The 22,226-nt window shown below is 39.7% G+C and overlaps 1 protein-coding gene across 1 annotated transcript in view; it reads right to left on the bottom strand.

Moving 5' to 3' along the window:
• Positions 1-22,226, bottom strand: part of AXDND1 (axonemal dynein light chain domain containing 1) — an 87,670-nt gene that overhangs the window by 58,785 nt on the left and 6,659 nt on the right. The window contains exons 5-9 of the mRNA XM_047753938.1: positions 13,814-13,925; positions 12,948-13,033; positions 10,282-10,338; positions 7,693-7,795; positions 5,807-5,928 (exon numbers count right to left, since the gene is read on the bottom strand). Coding sequence (XP_047609894.1) covers positions 5,807-5,928; positions 7,693-7,795; positions 10,282-10,338; positions 12,948-13,033; positions 13,814-13,925 — 480 coding nt within the window. The remainder of the gene's footprint in view (positions 1-5,806; positions 5,929-7,692; positions 7,796-10,281; positions 10,339-12,947; positions 13,034-13,813; positions 13,926-22,226) is intronic.

Genomic DNA, 22,226 nt, shown 5'->3' with positions numbered 1-22,226 from the left:
CTCCATATGCCTCAGGAGCGGCCCTAGAAAAGACAAAAAATTAAATACAATTTTAAAAAATAAAAAAATGAATAGGCCAGTAACAAACCGGGAGAAAATACTAAATGCAGTTGACCCTTGAACACCTTAGGGGTTGGGGTGCCCACCCTTGCACAGTCAAAAATTCGTGAACTGTCATCCCTTGGTATCTGTTGGGTATTGGTTCTAGGACCCACTATGACGCCAAAATCCAAGGATGCTCGAATGCCCTCTGTATCCAAGGTTCCAAATCCATGGATTCAATAAACCGTGGAACATGTAGTACTGTATTTACTGGAGAAAAAAAAAATCCATGTGTAAGTGGGCCCATACAGTTCAAACGTGTATTATTCAAGGGTCAACTGGATATGTATTTTTAAATACATTAATATTTACACTAAATGTAAACATAAAATTATATATATAAAGAACTCCTGAACTCAATAATAAAAAGACAACCCAGAATAAATAAGCAATGAGGTCCTACTGTAGAGCACAGGGAACTATATCCAATTTCTTGGGAGACAATATGATAGAAGATAGTATGAGAATAAGAATGTACATATATGTATGACCGGGTCACTCTGCTGTACAGCAGAAACTGGCATAAACACTGAAAATCAACTCTACTTTAATAAAAAAAAATTCAAAAAAGACAATTCAATTTAAAATTAGGCAAAAATTTGAACAGATATTTCAGAAAAATAACAAATGGTCAATAAGCTCACAAAAGAGTGCTCAACATCAAGAGGTGACAGGGAAATGTAAGTTAAAACCATAACAACACTCTTACACACCCACCAGAATGGCCCAAATTAAAAAGAATTAAATAATCAAACGCTGGCAGAAACTTAGAGCAATCAGAACTCTCATACACTGCTGGTGGGAGTAAATAATGATACGAACACTTTGGGGAAAAGTATGACAATTTCTTCTAAAAGTAAACTTAAACTTACTTTATGACATACTGTATAATATGGGAAATATAGCCAATATTTTATAATAACTACAAATGGAAAATAACCTTGTAAAGTTTTATAAAAATAAGTTTTTTTTTTCATTTTAAAAAAACCCTTACTTTACAAACTAGCAATCCCATTCCTAGGTATTTACCCAAGAAATGAAAACACATTTACATAAAAAGATTCCTAAAAGGACGTTCACAGTAGCTTTATTTATTTATTTATTAGGCTGCGCTTACAGCATGTGGAAGTTCCTGGGCCGGGGAGCAAACCATGCCACAGCAGCAACCTGGGCCTCTGCAGGGACAACGCTGGATCCTTAACCCACTGAGCCACAAGAGAACTCCTCACAGTAGCTGTATTGACAACAGCCCCAAACTGGAAACAATCGAGTGTCCACCATAGGAAAACAGATAAGCTGTTTTTTTTGTTCCATTCACACCATGGAATACTATTCAGCAACAAAAGGGAACAAACCACCTATACATGCAACAATGTGGATGAATCTCAAACACATGCTACATGAAAGAAGCCTTACATAAAATAGTACATGTGATTTCTCATACTACTCATCAAAAAGTAGTACGATCCCATGTGTATGAAGTTCCTAAGTGGGTGAAACTGGTGTAAGACGCAAAGATGTCAGAACTTCTGGAGAAGCACGGATGGGAATTTACAAGGAAAGAACATTAGTGAATTTTGTGGGGTGATGGTAAATAACCTATATCTTGATATGGTTTGGGGTTATTTAAGTGTATGGATCTGTCAAAAGTCAACAAACACAGACAAGATTTGTTCATTTTATTACATGTTAAATTTACACTAAAAAGGAAAACAGGAGTTCCTGTCGTGGCACAGCGGAAACAAATCTGACTAGGAACCACGAGGTTGAGGGTTCGATCCCTGGCCTTGCTTGGTGGGTTAAGGATCTGGCGTTACCCACCGTGAGCTGTGGTGTAGGTCAGCAGCTGTAGCTTCGATTCAGCCCCTACCCCGGGAACCTCCATATGCCATGGGTGTGGCCCTAAAAAGCAAAAAAAAAAAAAAAAAAAAAAGAAATATTAAAAATAAAGGAAAAAAGCCTAAAAAAAAAAAAAAGGAACTCTGGTTAATATATACATGCTGAAGTATTTGAGGGAAATACACTGATGTCTGCATTTTACTTTGAAGTTCGTGACATTGGTGGATGAACAGAAGATGGCTACATGGACAGACAAGCAATAAAGCAAGTAGAGTATAAAGTTAATGGCAGAATCTAGGAGTTCCCATCGTGGCACAGTGGTTAACGAATCCAGCTAGGAACCATGAGGTTGTGGGTTCGATCCCTGGCCTTGCTCAGTGGGTTAGGGATCCAGCGTTGCCGTGAGCTGTGGTGTACGTCACAGATGCAGCTTGGATCCCACGTTGCTGTGGCTCTGGCATAGGCCGGCGGCTACAGCTCTGATTCGACCCCTAGCCTGGGAACCTCCATATGCCGCAGGAGCGGCCCTAGCAAAGGCAAAAAGACAAAAAATAAATAAATTAAATAAAACAAAAATAAAGTTAATGGCAGAATCTAGATATAGGTGTGCTCACAGTAAAATTCTTTCAATGTTTATGTAGGTATTTGGAAATTCTCATAATAAAATATTGGGAAAAATTAAAATAACAACTGAAAGAAAGTTAGCTGCCTGCACCCAAAGATATTTATAGCGTCAACCAAAAAGAATTACTGCAATGGCCCTATTTCTGTGCAATGTGAAAGTCTTATTCAGCTCATACTCAATCTGGCAGTTATTCGTCTCCTTATAAAAAAATGGTTATTATGAACCTCTGTTTCATTTGAAATCCTCCTTCTAGAGCAACAGGCCTCAGAGACAGTTGCTTGAAAAGCAGAGACACGCTAAGCTGATCCAAAAGCACTCAATGAGACAGCGCAGAAAACTAGTGTGACAAGCAAACATAGGGGAGACTAGGAGCTGATAATTATTTCCAGGACACGCACAGTGTTACCATTTTACTGGGGATGTCTGTTAGATCCTCTCAACAATCTTGTGAAGCAGGGAGGACTCTGTAAGAAGGCTCAGGTCTCCTTCTTCTTCATTGAAGGCAGACCCTGGGCCTTCAAAAGAGCTGCTCCCAGGAGTTCTCGTCATGGCTCAGTGGTTAACGAATTTGACTAGGAACCATGGGGTTGAGGGTTCGATCCCTGGCCTTGCTCAGTGGGTTAAGGATCCGGCATTGCCGTGAGCTGTGGTGTAGGCTGCAGATGCGTCTCGGATCCCGTGTTGCTGTGCCTCTGCAATAGGCTGGCAGCTACAACTCCGATTCGACCCCTAGCCTGGGAACCTCCATATGATGCAGGAGAGGCCCAAGAAATGGCAAAAAAGACAAAAAAATAAAAAGCTCCTCCCACAATGAAATGCTGGACACTAGATTATTCTCGACCTACTGAGTATTTCACCATTTTATAAGCACATCATGAATGTTTGCAGCAACCACCATGAAACCTCATTGCTCTTCCCCCCCACCCCCTACTTTGTATTCTTAACTCCAACTTTTTCTCATCCTAAATCCTTTGCTTTGAAGCCCTGTTTTTTTTGGGGTTTTTTTAAATTATTTATTATTATTTTTTTCCAACTGTACAGCAAGGGGGTCAGGTTATCCTTACATGTATACATTACAATTACATTTTTCCCCCACCCTTTCTTCTGTTGCAACATGAGTATCTAGACAAAGTTCTCAATGCTATTCAGCAGGATCTCCTTGTAAATCTATTCTAAGTTGTGTCTGATAAGCCCAAGCTCCCGATCCCTCCCACTCCCTCCCCCTCCCATCAGGCAGCCACAAGTCTCTTCTCCAAGTCCATGATTTTCTTTTCTGAGGAGATGTTCATTTGTGCTGGATATTAGATTCCAGTTATAAGTGATATCATATGGTATTTGTCTTTGTCTTTCTGGCTCATTTCACTCAGTATGAGGTTCTCTAGCTCCATCCATGTTGCTGCAAATGGCATTATGTCATTCTTTTTTATGGCTGAGTAGTATTCCATTGTGTATATATACCACATTGAAGCCCTGTTTTGATCCTACCTCTAACACTTGGAAGTTAGTGTTTTTGTCTGCCTGGGGTCTGGCTCAATTTTTCTTAAAGGATTTTGGCTTTTATTTTCCTGCCTATCTCTTTGTGTCTAGACTTCTTAGAATAGGGCTTCACCTTATTTTGGCCCCTGGAAACCAAAGGCTGAAAGCAACTGGAAAAGTCCCATTCACACCTACTCCTCATAAAAGGAAGGTCTGGATACACAGTTAGTCATTTCATTCCTTCGCAATGATTCCTCATCTGTCCCTCCTGGCTTTGTTCTCAGATTGACAACTCAGTGTTCAATCGTCTCTATCTTCATCCTACTTTGGTATTCTGTAGCTCTGGATGCTGTTCCAACAACTCACTCCTTCATATCTAATCATGACCAGTCTCTTGGTTTGCTTTGCTCCTAGTTTCTCAGCACTGTCAGATAGCGGAACTCTGTTTCCATAAATCAGACAGTGAGAAAATAGAGCAAATTTATACTATTAATTTCCATTCAGGACAAAAGACATTCAGAGAGATCTAATGAGTTGCTTATGGTTCCATAGCAAATAAGCTGCAGATGTATAATTTGAACTCTGTATTCTAATTCCACTATTCCTTTCAGCTTTTTGGAAAGTACTGTAGTCATAAGAAGAAGAATTATAGTAATTAATAATAGTATTTACATCATCATCTAAAATCATCATATGCCTTGAGCACCTACTTCTGTGCTCTCATTTAAACCTCGGCATAATTCTATGAAGTATCTTAACGCCTGACACAGAGTACACACTCAATATCATTGACTGACAAATGGACAAATAAATGAAAATTTTCACAGTCGCTACTATCTTCATTTACAGATAAGAAAACTAAGGTATAGATTTTTTCCAAGGTCACACACCTAGATAATGATTTAAAACCACACTGGTGTGTCTCCAGAATCTATACTTATTCCATTTTTTCACATAGCACTTGACTCCCAATCGTAAAACAATATGGTGTCAAACATCTGACTAGAAATCACCTTAAGGAAGTTTTCAACAAATATATTTTTATTATAGAACATATAATAGAAATGCACTTAGGGCCCTTATTAACAACAGAATAGAGAAGCGTACTTTTGTGATTTTCTTAACAGCAGATATAAAAAAAATTCTAATATAAAATTCATAAGGATTTTCAATAGGAAAAGTGATTCACCGGTTTAAGTAAAACCTTGGCATGTGATTTCAGAATTGGTTGGTTACAGTGGACCCTGAGTGTAGGCCAACTGTTGAACCTATTTAAGAATAATGCTACATGGAGTTCCCATCGTGCCACAGTGGAAACGAATTCCACTAGATACCATGAGATTGTGGGTTCTATCACTGGCCTCGCTCAGTGGGTTAAGGATCCGGTGTTGTCATGAGCTGTGGTGTCACAGACATGGCTCGGATCCCGTGTTGCTGTGCTGTGGTGTAGGCCGGCAGCAACAGCTCCAATTAGACCCCTAGCCTGGGAACCTCCATATGCCGTGAGCACGGCCCTAAAAAAAGCAAAAAAATAAAAAATAAAATAAATTTTAAAAACTTAAAAAAAAAAGAATTATGCTACAAAACAGGCTGATAAATCTAATAGCCATTTATGTACAGAAATAGCACAAGTGAGCATTAAAGCAGTCATAAAGGGTTTTGTTTCCTATGAAAGTAAGATGTATCGCTATTTTGCAATAAATTATATTCTGTTGTAAAAAAAAATTCATTAGGAAACTAGGATACCCCAAAAACAGCTCTCACCTGATTTTGGACAGTAGTTCTCCTCTATCTGCACAGTCCACACTGACTTGTCGAATAAGTTCATGAAATACTGTATTGTAAATGGTCTGCTCCTTCTTCAATATATGAAGAAGCTTGTGCATCTGGTAAAAGATGAGTAAGATAACTAATATTTATTATAGTCTTGTCAGTAGAAAAAAATCTTAAGAGGTAAGCACTCTGAATGTGAATAAGGTTTAGATACTACTTTATTCACTTACATTTTCCTTTGTAAATATATATAAAAATGAAACTTTTTAAAAAAAAAAATCTATGTCTAAGAGTTCCTGCTGTGGTGCAGTGAGTTAAGAATCTGACTGCTGCAACTCAGGTCATTGCAGAGTCATGGGTTCAAACCCCAGCCCAGCATAATGTGTTAAAGGATCTGGCATTGCCCCAGCTGTGACACAGTTCGCAAATGCAGCTCAGATTCAATCACTGGCCTGGGAACTTCCATACGCTGCTCCTGCTGCCATAAAAATTATTTTACATTTGAAAAAAAAGGAGTTCCCGTCATGGCTCAGTGGTTAATGAATCCGACTAGGAACCATGAAGTTGCAGGTTCTATCCCTGGCCTTGCTCAGTGGGTTAAGGATCCGGCAATGCCATGAGCTGTGGTGTAGTCACAGATGTGGCTTGGATCCTGCGTTGCTGTGGCTCTGGCATAGGCTGGTGCCTACGGCTCCAATTAGACCCCTAGCCTGGGAACCTCCATATGCCAAGAGAGTGGCCCTAGCAAATGCAAAAAGACAAAAAAAAAAATTGGGGAAAAAAAAAGCTATGTTAAAGCACGCCCCTCTTTATATGAAGCACTGAGAAAGTCACAATATCACTGCTATGTTATACTTGTCAAAAGTACAAAACCTGAATTGAATCATAAGACAAACCAAGGTTGAGGAACTTTCTACAGATATCGAGGTCAAGAAAAACAAAGAACCGTTTCAGATTACAGTTGTCTAAAGGAACATGACAACTAAAAGTACTGTGTGACCCTAGGATCCCCAAATAGAGGGAAACATGGCCATAAAGCCACTAGAAGGACAAATGATAAAATTTGGAATTTGAATATGAACTGTATTGGATAATAGTATCATAGCAATGTTAAATTTCCTGATTTGGATAACTGCATTATGGATAACTGTATTATATAAGAGAATGTCCTTATTCATAGGAAATACACCCTGAAATATTTGGTGGTAAAGAGGCATGAGGTTACCAGTTTACTATAAAATATGGTTCAGAAAAAAACCATATACGTAGAGATGCACAGAGAAGGAGAGAGAATGATAAAGTGAACAGGGCATAATGTAAACAATTAGTGAATTTACATAAAGGTTACATAGGAGCACCTTATATTGAACTTGCCTATAAGTTCCAAATTCTATAAAAATAAGAATTTACAAAACAAAAGAGAAACAGCCCCATGAAGAAAAAATCTATATCTATGTAAGACTAAAAGAGCTCTTTCATTAGTTGCAAAATAAAAATTTTAAGTAGTAAGAAGATTTAATCGGCAGTGTTTTTTCAGTGGGATATTAAATAAGAATCTTAGAATCAATGGTGCCTTATATTCAATTAAATACAGTAATAATACTTCTAACAATTAATTATACAGTGTTTACCATATGCCAAGCACTGTTACAAGCATTTTAAATTCATTTTGTCATTTAATCTCCACAGCAACCCTATGAGGTAATTAATACTATTATCTGTAATTCACAGATGAGGAAAACAAGCGCAAATACAGTTAATGAACTGCCCAAAGTCACCAGCTGATAAATGACAGCAGGGCCAGGATTCCAATCCAGACACTCCACCTCCAAAACACATACTCTTAACCACTAGTTTACACTGATCTTTGCCATTACCTTGGTTGGGCCTATATAGGCCTGATTGTCCACACCAGCCCTCTCCAGCATAGTATCCATCACGTCATTCAGCTGGACCACTTCTATTCTTTTATTAGGTTTCCTAAAAGATTAAGATGGAAGACATGTAATTAGTGTTACAATAGGTCATGTTCAAATGGCAAAACGAATATAATATGTATAAAAGAAAGTGCACATACTATGGACAATTAATGAAATGTTAAGGCATTAGACCCGCATATACTAATCTAGCGAGATATCAATAACACAGTAAAACAAAACTCAAAGCAAAACAAAACAAGAAAAATGCAAACAGTATGATCCTTTTTTTCATGAAAAAATTAATTTCCCCCATTAAAAAAAATTCTATACACCTACTGTGTAGGATTATAAGAACATAGAAAAATATGAAGCAATAAACACTAAACTGTTCATACTGCCTACTTCACAATAAAAAAGAAAAGGGACAAAGGAGCGATAAGAAGAAAAAAAGCCTATAGCAGGAATTGCCATTGTGGCACAGTGGAAACGAATTCAACTAGTATCCATGAGAATGTGGGTTTGATCCCTGGCCTAGCTCAATGGGTTAAAGGTCTGGTGCTGCTGTGAGCTGTGGTGTAGGTCACAGATGCAGCTCACATCCCATGTTGCTGTGGCTATGATGTAGGCCTGCAGCTTATAGCTCTGATTTGACCCCTAGCCTGGGAACTTTCATATGCTGCTGGTGCAGCCCTAAAAAGCAAAAAAAAAGAAAAGCCTATAGCAAAATGGAGAAATACTAACAGTGGTTAAATGTAGAATGCAAGAGTATTCTATATATGATCCAACAATCTCACTTCTGAATATTTATCCAAAAGACCTAAAAGCAGGATGTTGTTGAAGAGATATTAGTACTCCCATGTTCACTGGAGCACTATTCACAAGAGCCAGGATGTAGAAATAACCTAAATATCCACCGATGAATGAATGGATAAAGAGAATGTGGTATATACATACAAAGGCACATTATTCAGCCATAAAAAAACGGAGGAAATTCTGCAATATGCAACAACATGGATACACCTGGAGGACATTATGCTAAGTGAAATAAGCCAGTGACAGAAGAACAAATACTGCTTGATTCCACTTACATGAGGAATCTAAAATAGTCAAACTCAGAGGTCCCTTCATGGCTCAGCAGTTAACGAACCCAACTAGTATCCATAAGGATGCGGGTTCCTTCTCTGGCTTCCCTCAGAGGGTTAAGAAGCTGGCGTTGCCATGAGTTGCAGTGTAGGTTGCAGATGCAGCTCAGATTCCTCGTCGCTGCGGCTGTGGTATAGGCTGGCAGCTGCAGCTCCGACTGGACCCCTAGTCTGGGAACCTCCATATGCTGTGGGCACAGCCCTAAAAAGAAAAAAATTAAAAATAAAAATAAATAAGGAGTTCCTGTCATGGCGCAGTGGAAACGAATCTGACTAGGAACCACAAGGTTGTGGGTTCGATCCCTGGCCTTGCTCAGTGGGTTAAGGATCTGGTGTTGCTATGAGCTGTGGTGTAGGTCGCAGACAAGGCTCGGATCCCGCATTGCTGTGGCTCTAGCGTAGGCCGGCAGCTATATAGCTCTGATTCGACCCCTGGCCTAGGAACCTCCATATGCCATGGGTGAGGCCCTAGAAAAGACAAAAAGACAAAAAAATAATAAAATTAAATTTAAAAATAAAAACAAAACAAATAAAATATTCAAACTCATAGAATCAGAAAGTAGAATGGTGGTTTCAAGGAACTGGGGAGAAAAAGGAAATGGGAAATTCCTAATCAATGGGCATAACATTTCAGTTAAGCAAAAGGGTCTACAGATCTTCTATACAACAGTGTGCCTATTAACATTGTATTACACACTTAAAAATTTGCTAAGGGAGTTCCCATAGTGGCACAGTGGTTAATGAATCTGACTAGGAACCATGAGGTTGCGGGTTCGATTCCTGACCTCGCTCAGTGGGTTAAGGATCCAGTGTTACCGTGAGCTGTGGTGTAGGTTGCAGACGCGGCTCGGATCCCGCGTTGCTGTGGCTCTGGTGTAGGCCGGTGACTACAGCTCCAATTAGACCCCAAGCCTGGGAACCTCCATATGCTACGGGTGCAGCCCTAGAAAAGAAAAAAAAAAAAAAATTGCTAAGAGGGCAGATCTCGCGTTAAGTATTCTTACCACAATGAAATAAAATTTAAAAACAAAAAAACCATTTAAGACCGTTTAAGAAAGCATTTTACAGTACTTCAATATTACTACAAATTTTAAATATATAGAAAATCAATACACAACTGGACAAATGAAAACAATGATTAGATGGTAGAATTGTGGGCATTTATTATCTTGGGTATCTGCTGTAATTTTTAATATTTTTGTGTCATAAACTACAAATAAGAAAGAAGACAGGAGTTCCCTGATGGCTCAGGAGGTTAAAGATCCGGCGATGTCACTGCTGTGGCATGGGTTCAATCCCTGGTCCAGGAACTTCCATGTGCCATAGCAGCCAAAAAGAAAAAAAGGAATATATATTTATATGTTATTCTTTCTAAGAAACACTTTCAAAAACAAACTGTACTTACATGGACGGGAAGAGCAATAGTCTATTTTCACTGTCTGTGAGGAGAGTAGTATATTTGCTGCAATGAGCAAGACAGGTAAATGTTATTGTAAGAAAATTATCTGGCCTGTTTATCACATAACACAACATGAAACACTTAAGACCTCATAGAACTGAGAACCTTGGAGGCCATCAGAAAGGCCCATCGTTTTACCCGTAAGATTATAACTAAAGAGCCTTAGACATCTCCAGATACAGCTATGATACTTATCATAGTAAACATTTTTTAAAGAGCTTTGATCATATTCCTCAATATTTCACAATACAAAAGTTTCTCCGATTCATTAAAAAAAGAAAAATCAAAGGTGGAAGAGTATTGTACAAACACTGAAGCCAACAAAGTTAAGTGACTAAACAGGTTATAAAATTAATATGCAGAGATAGAAGGAGAACCCAGTTTTCCTGGCATGCAGCATATGTATCTGTCCTCTGGAAGTATTTGTTTGTACCTAAATGGGTATCACATTGAGAACCTCATAATAATCCTTCAAATTCACTATTATTTATATACCTTTTTCTCTCCCTAGTTAAAAACAGTTCCTTTGATTCTGCCCCCTAATGGAACACAGTTGGGTAATAAGGCGAATTTTCAGAATTTGTATTAGTGAAAAATCTCCAGGGAATATAAAGACTCAAAATAAAGTTTCAAAAAGGAGTGTGCGTGAGCGCCTAGAAACAATAAAACCCTAGGAGCAAAGAGCACACCCAACACCCAGATCTTGGTTTCTAAGTGTCCTTGTCCGCTAAAAGGAAATGGTACTCCCTTGGAGAAATGACTCATAGCTCATTCTAGAGCGGGAGTTGGGAAATATAACATGAACCTGAAAAATCATACTGAGCCAGAAAACAAGAAAACATTCAAAGAATGATGGGGACACGCCTAAAGAAAAGAAGAGCCAGCTCAAAGGGGCTCACATTGGCAAAACCAGGAAAAACTTGAACGTCAGTGATAACAAGAAATTATACCCCACAGAAAATAATAGAAATCTATGAGTCTGTATTATAAAATGGCAACTAATAAACATTTAAGAAATGATGGAGCTAAAAAGTCATTAAAAACATCTAAAACTTGGAGTTCCTGTCATGGTTCAGTAGAAAGGAATCTGATTAGCATCCATGAGGACGCAGGTTTGATCCCTGGCCTCACTCAGTGGGTTAAGGATCCAACATTGCTGTGAGCTGTGGTGTAGGTCACAGATGCAGCTCAATCTGGCGTTGCTCTGCCTGTGGTGTAGGCCGGAGGCTACAGCTCTAATTGACCCCTAGGGCTGGGAACCTCCATATGCTGCAGGTGTGGCCCTAAAAGGACCAAAAAAAAAAAAAATCTAAAACTAGTGGGTTGCTAGGAAATATATACTAAAGTATTTGGTGGCAAAGGGTCATGATGTCTCCAACTTACTTTTGAATAGTTTAAGTGTGTGTGTATTTGAGCAAATGAGGCAAAATGAAAACAGTGAGTCAGGATAGAGGGTATATGAGAGGCCCTTGTACTATTTATGTAACATTTTTTAGAATTTTGAAATTATATAAAAATTAAAAGCTGCCCAAAAAATGAGTTCCATTTAGTCCCTTTGGCAAAACATTGTTCTGAAATCCACGTTCAGAAAGAAATGCCATGTAACATACATGTCGGATAAAGTAAAAACAGTGACAGTTTCTAGATATTTTACTATAAAACCTAGTCCAAAGTTCTAGTTTTGTTTTTTGGGGTTTTTTTTTGTTTGTTTGTTTTTTGTCTTTTTAGGGCCACGCCCTGGGCATATGGAAGTTCTCAGGGTAGGAGTCAAATTGGAGCTGTAGCTGTTGACCTACGCCATAGCCACAGCAACACCAGATCTAAGCCGCATCTGCAACCTACACCACAGCTCAGAGCAAAGCTGGATCCTTAACACACTGAGCGAGGCCAAGGATCGAATCTTCATAGATGCTAGTCAGATTCATTTTCGATGAGCTGCGACAGGAACTCCTAGTTTTTTAAACTAGGACACATTTAAGTGCTGTTTCAGAAAAGAAAAGCAAGGTCTCATTCTTAGTCCCCTAAGTAGAAACCAAAGAAAACTGGAAATGCCTAGTCTGAAGTCTAGAGCTAAGCCTTAGGGTATGCATTCTAACATTCCAGCTTAGAGGAATACTTTCCTTTATCATGGCTCAAAACCATTCCTAAAAAGGCATGGCAAGCATTCAAAACAAAGATCTATTTTTTTTTAATTCAAAAGTAAACAACAGGAAAAGACAGAGAACCATTTAATCCTGGAAACCCCAAACTCTTTTTTTTCAACTGAAATATAGTTGATTGCCAATATGGTGTTAGTTTCAGGTATACAACAAAGTGAACTATATCCATGTAATTCTTTTTCAGATTCTTTTCCATTATAGGTTATTAAAAGACATCGAATATAGTCTCTTGCATTATACAGGAAATCCTTGTTGTGCCAAACTCTTTTTAAGATTTTTTTCATTAGTGTTCGATACCTTTCTTAAATTGCATGAGGATGACAGGCCAAATGTTTACCCATTTCAGTGTAGATATTGCCTGGGAACATGAATGAACCACTCAGGTTTCTCTGTGTCTGGGAAATAAGAAACAGTTCAACTTCTCAGACATTCCGTATATAGCATGGTACTCACTCATCGTAACACTCCAAACCTGAAACGCCTGTGTTTGACACAATGTGAAATTCTTCAGGAATCAAAGTATCTGTTAGTTTCTTTGGCTTAGAAAGAACAATAAGAATAAAAACATTAGTAGATTAAACAAACAAACAAAAAAAACTGAAGGGCACAAATTCTAATTCCTACCCTAAAGGGATACTATTTATTAAGAGATTTTGATTAGAGAAATAACAATATTCATATGGGTCATGGCAAAGAGCAGTAACTTTTAGCAGAGCGCAAATTAAAAAAATCAACCGTGGGAGTTTCCTGGTGGCCTAGCAGTTAAGAATCTGGCATTGTCACTGTTGTGGCTTGGGTCAGTGCTATGGCATGCGCTCGATCCCTGGTCCAGGAACTTCTGTATGTTGTGAGCACAACCAAAAAAAAACCATTTAAGAACAGTCTTGGTTTTAGTTTTAGTATTAGTTACACAAAAATCTACTGACTTTAAAATTTAATGAGAATTTAAAATTCACCTTAGCAATATGCCAAAAATAAGAATTCTACAATTTTCTGCCTTTTTAAAAACTGAAATATAATTGATTTACAATGTTGTGTTAGTTTCAAGAATTCTACAACTTAAAACTGTGGGTTTCTTTTTAAAAAAAATACTGTCTCCTATACTACATTTTCTAGATTACAGTAAGTAACTGTAGTTTGGAGAATGGCTTAAAATAAGACATCTTTGATCTTCTCTCGCTAAATGCCCTTGTCTGGAAATACTTAGGAAGCGCTATGAAAACATAATGCAGGCCCTTACAACATGGACTTATATTTGGGGGAGATGGGTTTTTTTAAGCAGAGAGAGGATGGGGAAATAATTTAAGTACTTTATTTACCTTATGAGGCACAATGACGCCATCGTGTGAACGGTCCATCTGCGGGGGACAAACCGCGCTCTCCCTCGTCTCTCCTTTCACATATTTAACATCATAGAGAAACGAAATATCCCTAAAAGATAAGATAAAGATATTGACAAAATAAATTTTGTTTGGCTCCTGCATAAAAGTGGTAAGGTCCACACCCACAACCTTCTGGTGGGTAAAAAGGGACACAAGACGGGTCCCCTTACCGCATACTTTACTATGAAGGCTGAGGCATTGGACGTGAGTTTTCTCCCACATTCTTCCTCTTCTCCACCTCAAATTTCCCAGCCGCCTTTCCCTCAATGTCAGGTTCGGATGTAGTCTCTTCCTGGAATGATTTCCTCCCTTTGTCCTTGATCTCATCTTCGCCCACATCCTTGGGGATCTCATTCCCCAATCATAATTTCTGTGTATTTCCCCCTCTCTTAGAACATTCCCCTTGGTCTATAACTCAAGTCTCTCCTTCTAAAAAATCTTCCCTTGACCACACGGTGTGGTCAAGTTACCTTGATTGATCTATGACTCACTTGCTGCCAAACATTAGACTTCTTAAAATTTCCCTGCCATCAGATTTCATCCCTATTTCTCTTCTGAAATCACACTCCAAAAAGCTGAGGATGACTTCCTACAGTGAAGTCATCAGTTCTCACGGTCTACTGTTTTCTTGGAATATTTTCCAGGCTTGATCCCCTCTCTTTTTAAAAACACCCTCTTCTCCTCTATCCTCTGTGTGACTGGATTCTTTCTCCCAGTTCTTTTGTCCCAACGACTCCTTCTCGGGCACCTCTGCGACCTCCTGCCTTCTAAATGGAAATGCGCCACAACATTCTGTCCTCATCCCTCTGTTCTTCTTTCCCTTGGCAATGCTAACAAATCTCACATTTATTACCTCTGGATACAACACCATAATTCTCTTCCATTCTAACTTTTCACCCTTCGGTGTTCACTAATCCTGTCAACACCACCACGCTACTCATCAAAATCTCAGCATCCATAATTGACCCCATCCTTTGTCCTCAAGATCCACCTTTCACTGACATTTATTAATTTCACAGTCACTCCTCCACCATCCCAGTGGTTAGTCCTCTTGTCTCTTGCCAATGCCAAATCGTTAGTCGAAGCTGTCATTGCTTTTTATGTGGATTCTTGTGTCTCGCTAGTATATTCTACATCCTTCTGCCAGATCTACCTGCTTATAGCAGGGGTTGTTTTCGTTTTTGTTTTTTGCTTTTTAGGGCCACACCCGAAGCATATGGAGGTTCCCAGGCTAGGGGTCTAATTGGAGCTACAGCTGCTGGCCTACGCCACAGCCACAGCAATGCCAGATCCAAGCCAAGTCTGCGCCCTACACCACAACTCACAGTAACGCCAGATCTTTAACCCACTAATTGAGGCCAGGGATTGAACCTGCAACTTCTTGGTCCCTGGTCAGATTCATTTCTGTTGCGCCACGACAGCAACTCCTCCCTACAGCAGTTTTAATCATGCCACTTACTGCACATAGTTTTCAACTCTTTGCCTCTCCCCCCAGCTTTAATGGGTACAGCCATTATGTAAAACAGTATGAACGTTCCTCAAAAAAGGAAAATAAAAAATAGAACTACCACATAATCCAACAACCCCAATTCTGGATACATATTCCCAAGAAAGGAAATCTGGATCTTGAAGAGATACTACACTTCCAAATTGCAGCATTATTGACAATAGCTAGGACATGGCAACTACCTAAACACCCACTGACAAATAAGTGTATGAAGAAAATGTGGAATACATACTTAAACAATGCAATGTTTTTGCTTTTTTTTTTTTTTGTCGTTTCGCCTTTTCTAGGGCCGCTCCTGCGGCATAGGAGGTTCTCAGGCTAGGGGTCTAATTGGAGCTGTTGCTGCCGGCCTAGGCAAGAGCCACAGCAACGAGGGATCCGAGCCGCATCTGCAACCTACACCACAGCTCACAGCAATGCCAGATCCTTAATCCACTGAGCAAGGCCAGGGATCGAACCCGCAACCTCATGGTTCCTAGTCAGATTTGTTAACCACTGAGCCACAATGGGAACTCCCTACAATGCAATGTTATTCAGATTTAACAAAGAAGAAAATCCTGCCATTTGTGACAACACAGATGAAAACTGGTGACCATTATGCTAAGTGAAATAAGCCAAACAGAGAAACACAAATACTGCATGGTCTCACGCATATGTGAGAGGAGGGAAGTAGGAGCGAAGGGTGAAATTGGGTCAAAAGTACAAAGTTTCAGGGGAGTTACCGTCGTGGAGCAGCGGAAATGAATCCGACTAGGAACCATGAGTTTGTGGGTTCAATCCCTGGCCTCACTCAGTAGGTTAAGGATCCGGCGTTGCTATGAGCTGTGGTGTAGGTTGCAGACACAGCTCAGATCCTGCGTTGCTGTGGCTGTGGTGTAGGCCAGCAGCTGTAGCTCCAATTAGACCCCTAGCCTGGGAACCTCCATGTGCCGTGGGTACGGCCCTAAAAAGACAAAAGACAAAAAAAAAAAAGTAAAGTTTCAGTTATGTAAAATGGAAATCCCATGTACAGCATAGTGATAATAAGTTAACAATATGTATTGTATACTTGAAATTTGCCAAGAAAAAATCTTAATCTTCTCAACATACACAAATGGTAACTATATAGAGATAATGGATGTTTTTTGCTTGATTGTAGTGATCTCTTACAATGTATATACATTTATCAAAACATAAGTTGTACACCTTATATGTGTACACACACAGTTTTTATGTGTCAAAGACATGGCATAAAGTAATTTTTTTAAGCTACCCTCAGAATCTTGGGACATCAGTTTCTACCACACTAGTAACTGCTGGAGAGGTTGGCCAATATGACTGTTTTGTTAGCTAAAAACATTGAATGCTTCATCTATATATATATACATAATCCACTTCTTTTGTGTGTGTGTCTTTAGGGCTGCATCCTCGAGCATATGAGGTTGCATAGGGGTCTAATCAGAGCTGTAGCTACTGGCCTATGCCATGGCCACAGCAATGCCAGATCTGAGCTGTGTCTGCAACCCCTACACCACACCTCACAGCAACACCGAATCCTTAATCCACTGAGCAAGGCCAGGGATCAAACCTGTATCCTCATGGATGCTAGTCAGATTCGTTTCCGCTCAGCCGCAATGGGAACTCCATAATCTACTTCTTTATAAAGGAAATATTGGTTTTGTAACTGTCATTCAAATTTTCTCAAAGAGTAATTTTAGAAGCCTTTTATATTTCTATTCTTGAATTATTGGTATCTTTAGAGGAAATATCTTATTTGTTAGAATATAATTTTTGTCAAAAATAGACATATTTTTCATAAAACTCTCATGGTAAGTCACGTGCTTCTACTCTTCTGGAAAATATTTTTTATTGAAAAAATAAATACAAAAAAATATAAAAACAAAAAACCTGATTCTAGACTTCCCATGTGGCTCAGTGTGTTAAGGATCCAGCATTGTCAATGCAACAGGTTGTGCTATGGCAGGGTTTGTTTGGTTTTTTTTAAGTTTTATTTTGGTTTTTAGGACCACACCAGAGACACATGGAAGTTCTCAGGCTAGGGGTCTCAGGCTAGGGGTCCCAGGCTGCACCTGCCAGCCTATGCCGCAGCAATGCTGGGTCCTTAACCCTCTGGAGTGAGACCAAGGATTGAACCCGCATCCTCATGGATACTAGTCGGGTAGTATCCATGGTACTATCCATGCTACTTAACCAGCTGAGCCATAACGAGAACTCCAACTATTTCTTTTTTCTTTTTCAGGGGCACTTGCAGCACATGGAACTTCCCTGGCCAGGGACTGAATCTGAGCCAGATCCTTACTTAACCCACTACACCAGGCCAGGGATCAAACCCACGTCTTCACAGAGATAAGCTAGATCATTAACCCACTGTGCCACAGCAGGACCTCCTACAGCTCAGGTTGATCTCTGGCCCAGGAACTTCCGCATGCCACTAGTGCAGCCAAAGGAGAAAACAAAAACAAAGAAAACAAAAACCTGATTCTTAGCCATAACATAAAAACCTGATTTTATTAGACTTTTAAGAAATCCTTGCTCTACAGTAGAAAACTGACAGAACACTGTAAACCAGCTATAAAGGAAAAATAAAAATAAAAATCATTAATAAAAAAATTTTTTAAAGGAAATTATTTGATGATCATTGTACAACTATAAATGTAATAAAATTCACTGAGTTAAGGAGTTCCCATCATGGCGCAGTGGTTAACAAAGCCAACTAGGAACCATGAAGTTGAGGGTTCGATCCCTGGCCTCACTCAGTGGGTTAAGGATCTGGTGTTGCCGTGAGCTGTGGTGTAAGTTGCAGACAAGGCTCGGATCCCACGTTGCTGTGGCTGTGGTGTAGGTCGGCGTCTACAGCTCTGATTAGACCCCTAGCCTGGGAAGCGGCCCTAGAAAAGGCAAAAAGACAAAAATAAATAAATTAATTAATTAATTTAATTTAACTTAATTCATTGAGTTAAAAAAAAAAAAAGAATCAACAGCAAAAAAAGCCAACCACCCAATGGAAAAATGGGCAAAAGACCTGAATAGATGGTTCTCCAAGGAAGATATACAGATGGCCAACAAGCACATGAAAAAATGTTCAACATCCCTGATTATTACAGAACTGCAAATCAAAACTACTATAAGATACCACCTCACACCAGTAAGAATGGCCATCATTGATACATCCACAAGTAACAAGTGCTGGAGGGGTTGTGGAGAAAAGGGAACCCTCCTGCACTGTTGGTGGGAATGCAAACTGGTACAACCACTATGGACAACAGTATGGAGGTACCTTAGAAATCTATACATAGACCTACTGTATGACCCAACAATCCCACTCCTGGGCATATAACCAGACAAAACTTTCCTAAAAAAGACACATGCACCTGCATGTTCACTGCAGCACTATTCACAATAGCCAAGACATGGAAACAACTCAAATGTCCACCGACAAACGATTGGATTAGGAAGATGTGGTATGTATACACAGAATACTACTCAGCCATAAAAAAGAATGACATAATGCCATTTACAGCAACATGGATGGAACTAGAGACTCTCATACTGAGTGAAATAAGTCAGAAAAAGAAAGAAAATACCATATGATATCACTTATAACTGGAATCTAATATACAGCACAAATGAACATTTCCAATGAAAAGAAAATCACAGACTTGGAGAATAGACTTGTGGCTGCCCAGGGGGAGAGGGAGGGAGTGGGAGGGATCGGGAACTTGGGGTTATCGGATGCAAACTATTGCTCTTGGAATGGATTTACAATGAGATCCTGCTGTGTAGCATTGAGAACTATGTCTAGGAGTTCCCGTCGTGGCGCAGTGGTTAGCGAATCCGACTAGGAACCATGAGGTTGCGTGTTCGGTCCCTGCCCTTGCTCAGTGGGTTAATGATCCGGCCTTGCCGTGAGGTGTGGTGTAGGTTGCAGACACGGCTCGGATCTAGCGTTGCTGTGGCTCTGGCGTAGGCCGGTGGCCACAGCTCTGATTAGACCCCTAGCCGGGGAACCTCCATATGCCTCGGGAGCAGCCCAAGAAACAGCAAAAAGACAAAAAAAAAAAAAAAAGAACTATGTCTAGATACTTACATCGCAACACAGCAATGGGAGGAAAAAGTACGTATACGTGTGTGTGTAACTTGGTCCCCATGCTGTACAGTGGAAAAATAAATAAATAAAAAGAAAAGAAAAAGAAAAAAAATACACTATGCCAATAGATTAAAAGGAACAAATACACAGTCATACTGGGAGAAAACAAATGTGACAAAATCCAACATCCATTCATAACAAAAACATTCAAACCAGGAACAGAGGTATGGTGCTCAGCCTGATAAAACCCACAGCTAACATTATACTTTTAATGAAGAACTAAAGCTTTCCCTCCAAGGTCAAGGATAGGACAAGACATACACTCTCAACACTTCTAGTTAACATTGTACTGGAGGTTCTAGCCAGGGTAATGGGGGTGGGGGAGAGGCGGAAAAAAAAAAAAGAAATTTTTCATCCCTTTCTCCAACCCCTTGATTATCAAACTGAGTTCATACTTCAAATTGTTCTCCAAATCATCACTGGTTGACTTATATACATACATCAATAAACACAGGTTTGATCTGAAGTTATCAGAGAATAACGTACTTTAGAGATACTAATTTTCCAAATAACTGAGGTATCCTTTTTAAGCAAAATTAAGTCTTCCTAAAATGTATTTAAAACTCTGCATCTTTCTGTCAGAACCTATGACATAATATAAGCTTTTGATAATTTTGGTAATGACTTATGAAGCTTCAAGTTTCTTTTTCTTTTTTTTGCTTTTTAGGGCCACCCACACCTGCAGCATATGGCGATTCCCAGGCTAGGGGTCCAATTGGAGCTGTAGCCGCCACAGCAACATGGGATCCAAGCTGCATCTGCGAGCTACACCACAGGGCATGGCAACACCAAATCCTCCACCCACTGAGCAAGGCCAGGGATTGAACCTGCAACCTCACGGTTCCTAGTCAGATTTGTTTCCACTGCACCATGACAGGAACTCTGTGAAGCTAGAAGTTTCTCGAGGATGCCTGGTTGCTTCTGAACCATAGTACAGTACCGGAATACATTAGGCCCTTGTGTGTTAGACACCCTCTTTGGACCAGAGAGGAAGGAAATGCTTTCCCATATTTGAGGACCTGAGTATGAACTAAGTTCCATGAGTGGATACACTTTTCAAGATTTTGGACATAAAAGTGAGGCAGAAGCCAATTTCCTGCCAAGTTTTAGCTGATTCTCCCAGAAACATCATGGCAAAGTAATTTTCCTGAGCAGCAATTCAGGATTCATCCTTCTGCTACCCAGCTCCACAGAAGCAGTGTAGTAACAGCAGCCAGCAGTGACAGCTTATTGATTTTAGTCTCCTGATCCCTGGATCACAGCTAAGGGGGTATTTTTTATTGCAATATAATTCACATACAAAAAAAATCATTTAATTTTTTTCTTTTTTGGCCACTCCGAGGCATATGGAGTTCCCGGGCCAGGGATCAGATCCCAGCTGCAGCTGCAACCCAGGCCGCAGCTGTGGCAATGCTGGATCCTTTAACCCACTGCATCAGCCATGGATCAAACCTGTGTCCTGGTGCTGCACAGACATGGCTGATCGCATTGCACCACAGGGAACTCCTTTTGGGGGTTAGTTTTTATTTGTTTTCTTGTTTGGCCACACATGTGGAAATCCCTGGGCCAGGGTCAAACCTGTGCCACAGCAGCAACCTGACCCACTGCAGTGACAATGAGGGATTCTGAACCCACTGTACCACAGCAGGAACTAAATTCATCCTTTTAAAAAGTGTATTTACATGTTTTTAGTATATTCATAACGTGAAAGTTTTTAGTATATCCACAAAGTTGTACAACCATCACCAGTATGTAATTCCAGAATACTTCATCACCCCAGAAAGAAACCCCTTAGCAGTTACCAATAATTCCCCAATCTCTTCACTCCCAGTTCTTGGAAACCACTCATATACGTTTTGTCTCTGTGGATTTGCCTATTCTGGACACTTCATATAAACAAAAACATATTATATATGCCCTTTGGGGAATACCTTCTTTCAGTTAGCATAATGTTTTCAAAGTTCATTGATGTTATAGCATGTATCAGTACTTCATTCCTTTTTAAGGCTGCATAATCTTCCATCATGTGCCACATTTATATTTTCATCAACTGATGGACAGTTGGGTTGTTTCTGCTTTGGGGCTATATAGATAATGCTACTGGGGTGTCCTGGTGGCCTAATGGTTTAGGATTTGGTGTTGTTACTGCTGTGGCCCTGGTTCAGTCCCTGGCCCGGGAACCTCTGCATGCTGTAGGCACGGCCAAAAAAAAAAAAACAAAAATAATGAAGAGTTCCTGTCATGGCTCTCAGAAACGTATCTGACTAGTACCCATGAGGACACAGATTCAGTCCCTGGCCTTGCTCAGTGCGTTAAGGATCTGGCATTGGCATGAGCTGTGGTGTAGGTTGTAGATGCAGCTAGGATCTAGCATTGCTGTGGCTATGGTGTAGACCAGCGGCTACAGCCCCAATTCGACCCCTAGTCTGGGAACCTCCATATGCTGTGGGTGCAGCCCTAAAAAAAAAAAAAAAAAAAAAAAGGAAAAGAAAAGTAATAATAATAATAATACTGTTGCCAATTATACTCATGTAAAAGTTTCTGGGCATAAAGTTTCAATTCTCTTGTGTATATACCTAGGAGTGGAATTACTGGGTCAAATGGTAATTCTGTTTAACTTTCTGAGGAAGTGCCAAATTATTTCCCAAAGAGGCTATGCCATTTTACAGTCCCATCAGTAATGTACGATACTTCCA

Source organism: Phacochoerus africanus, chromosome 11, assembly GCF_016906955.1.
Source record: "Phacochoerus africanus isolate WHEZ1 chromosome 11, ROS_Pafr_v1, whole genome shotgun sequence".
Classification (NCBI taxonomy): Eukaryota; Metazoa; Chordata; class Mammalia; order Artiodactyla; family Suidae; genus Phacochoerus; species Phacochoerus africanus.
The sequence above is the reverse complement of the archived record's forward strand: the minus strand, read 5'-3'. Positions and strand labels throughout refer to the sequence as shown.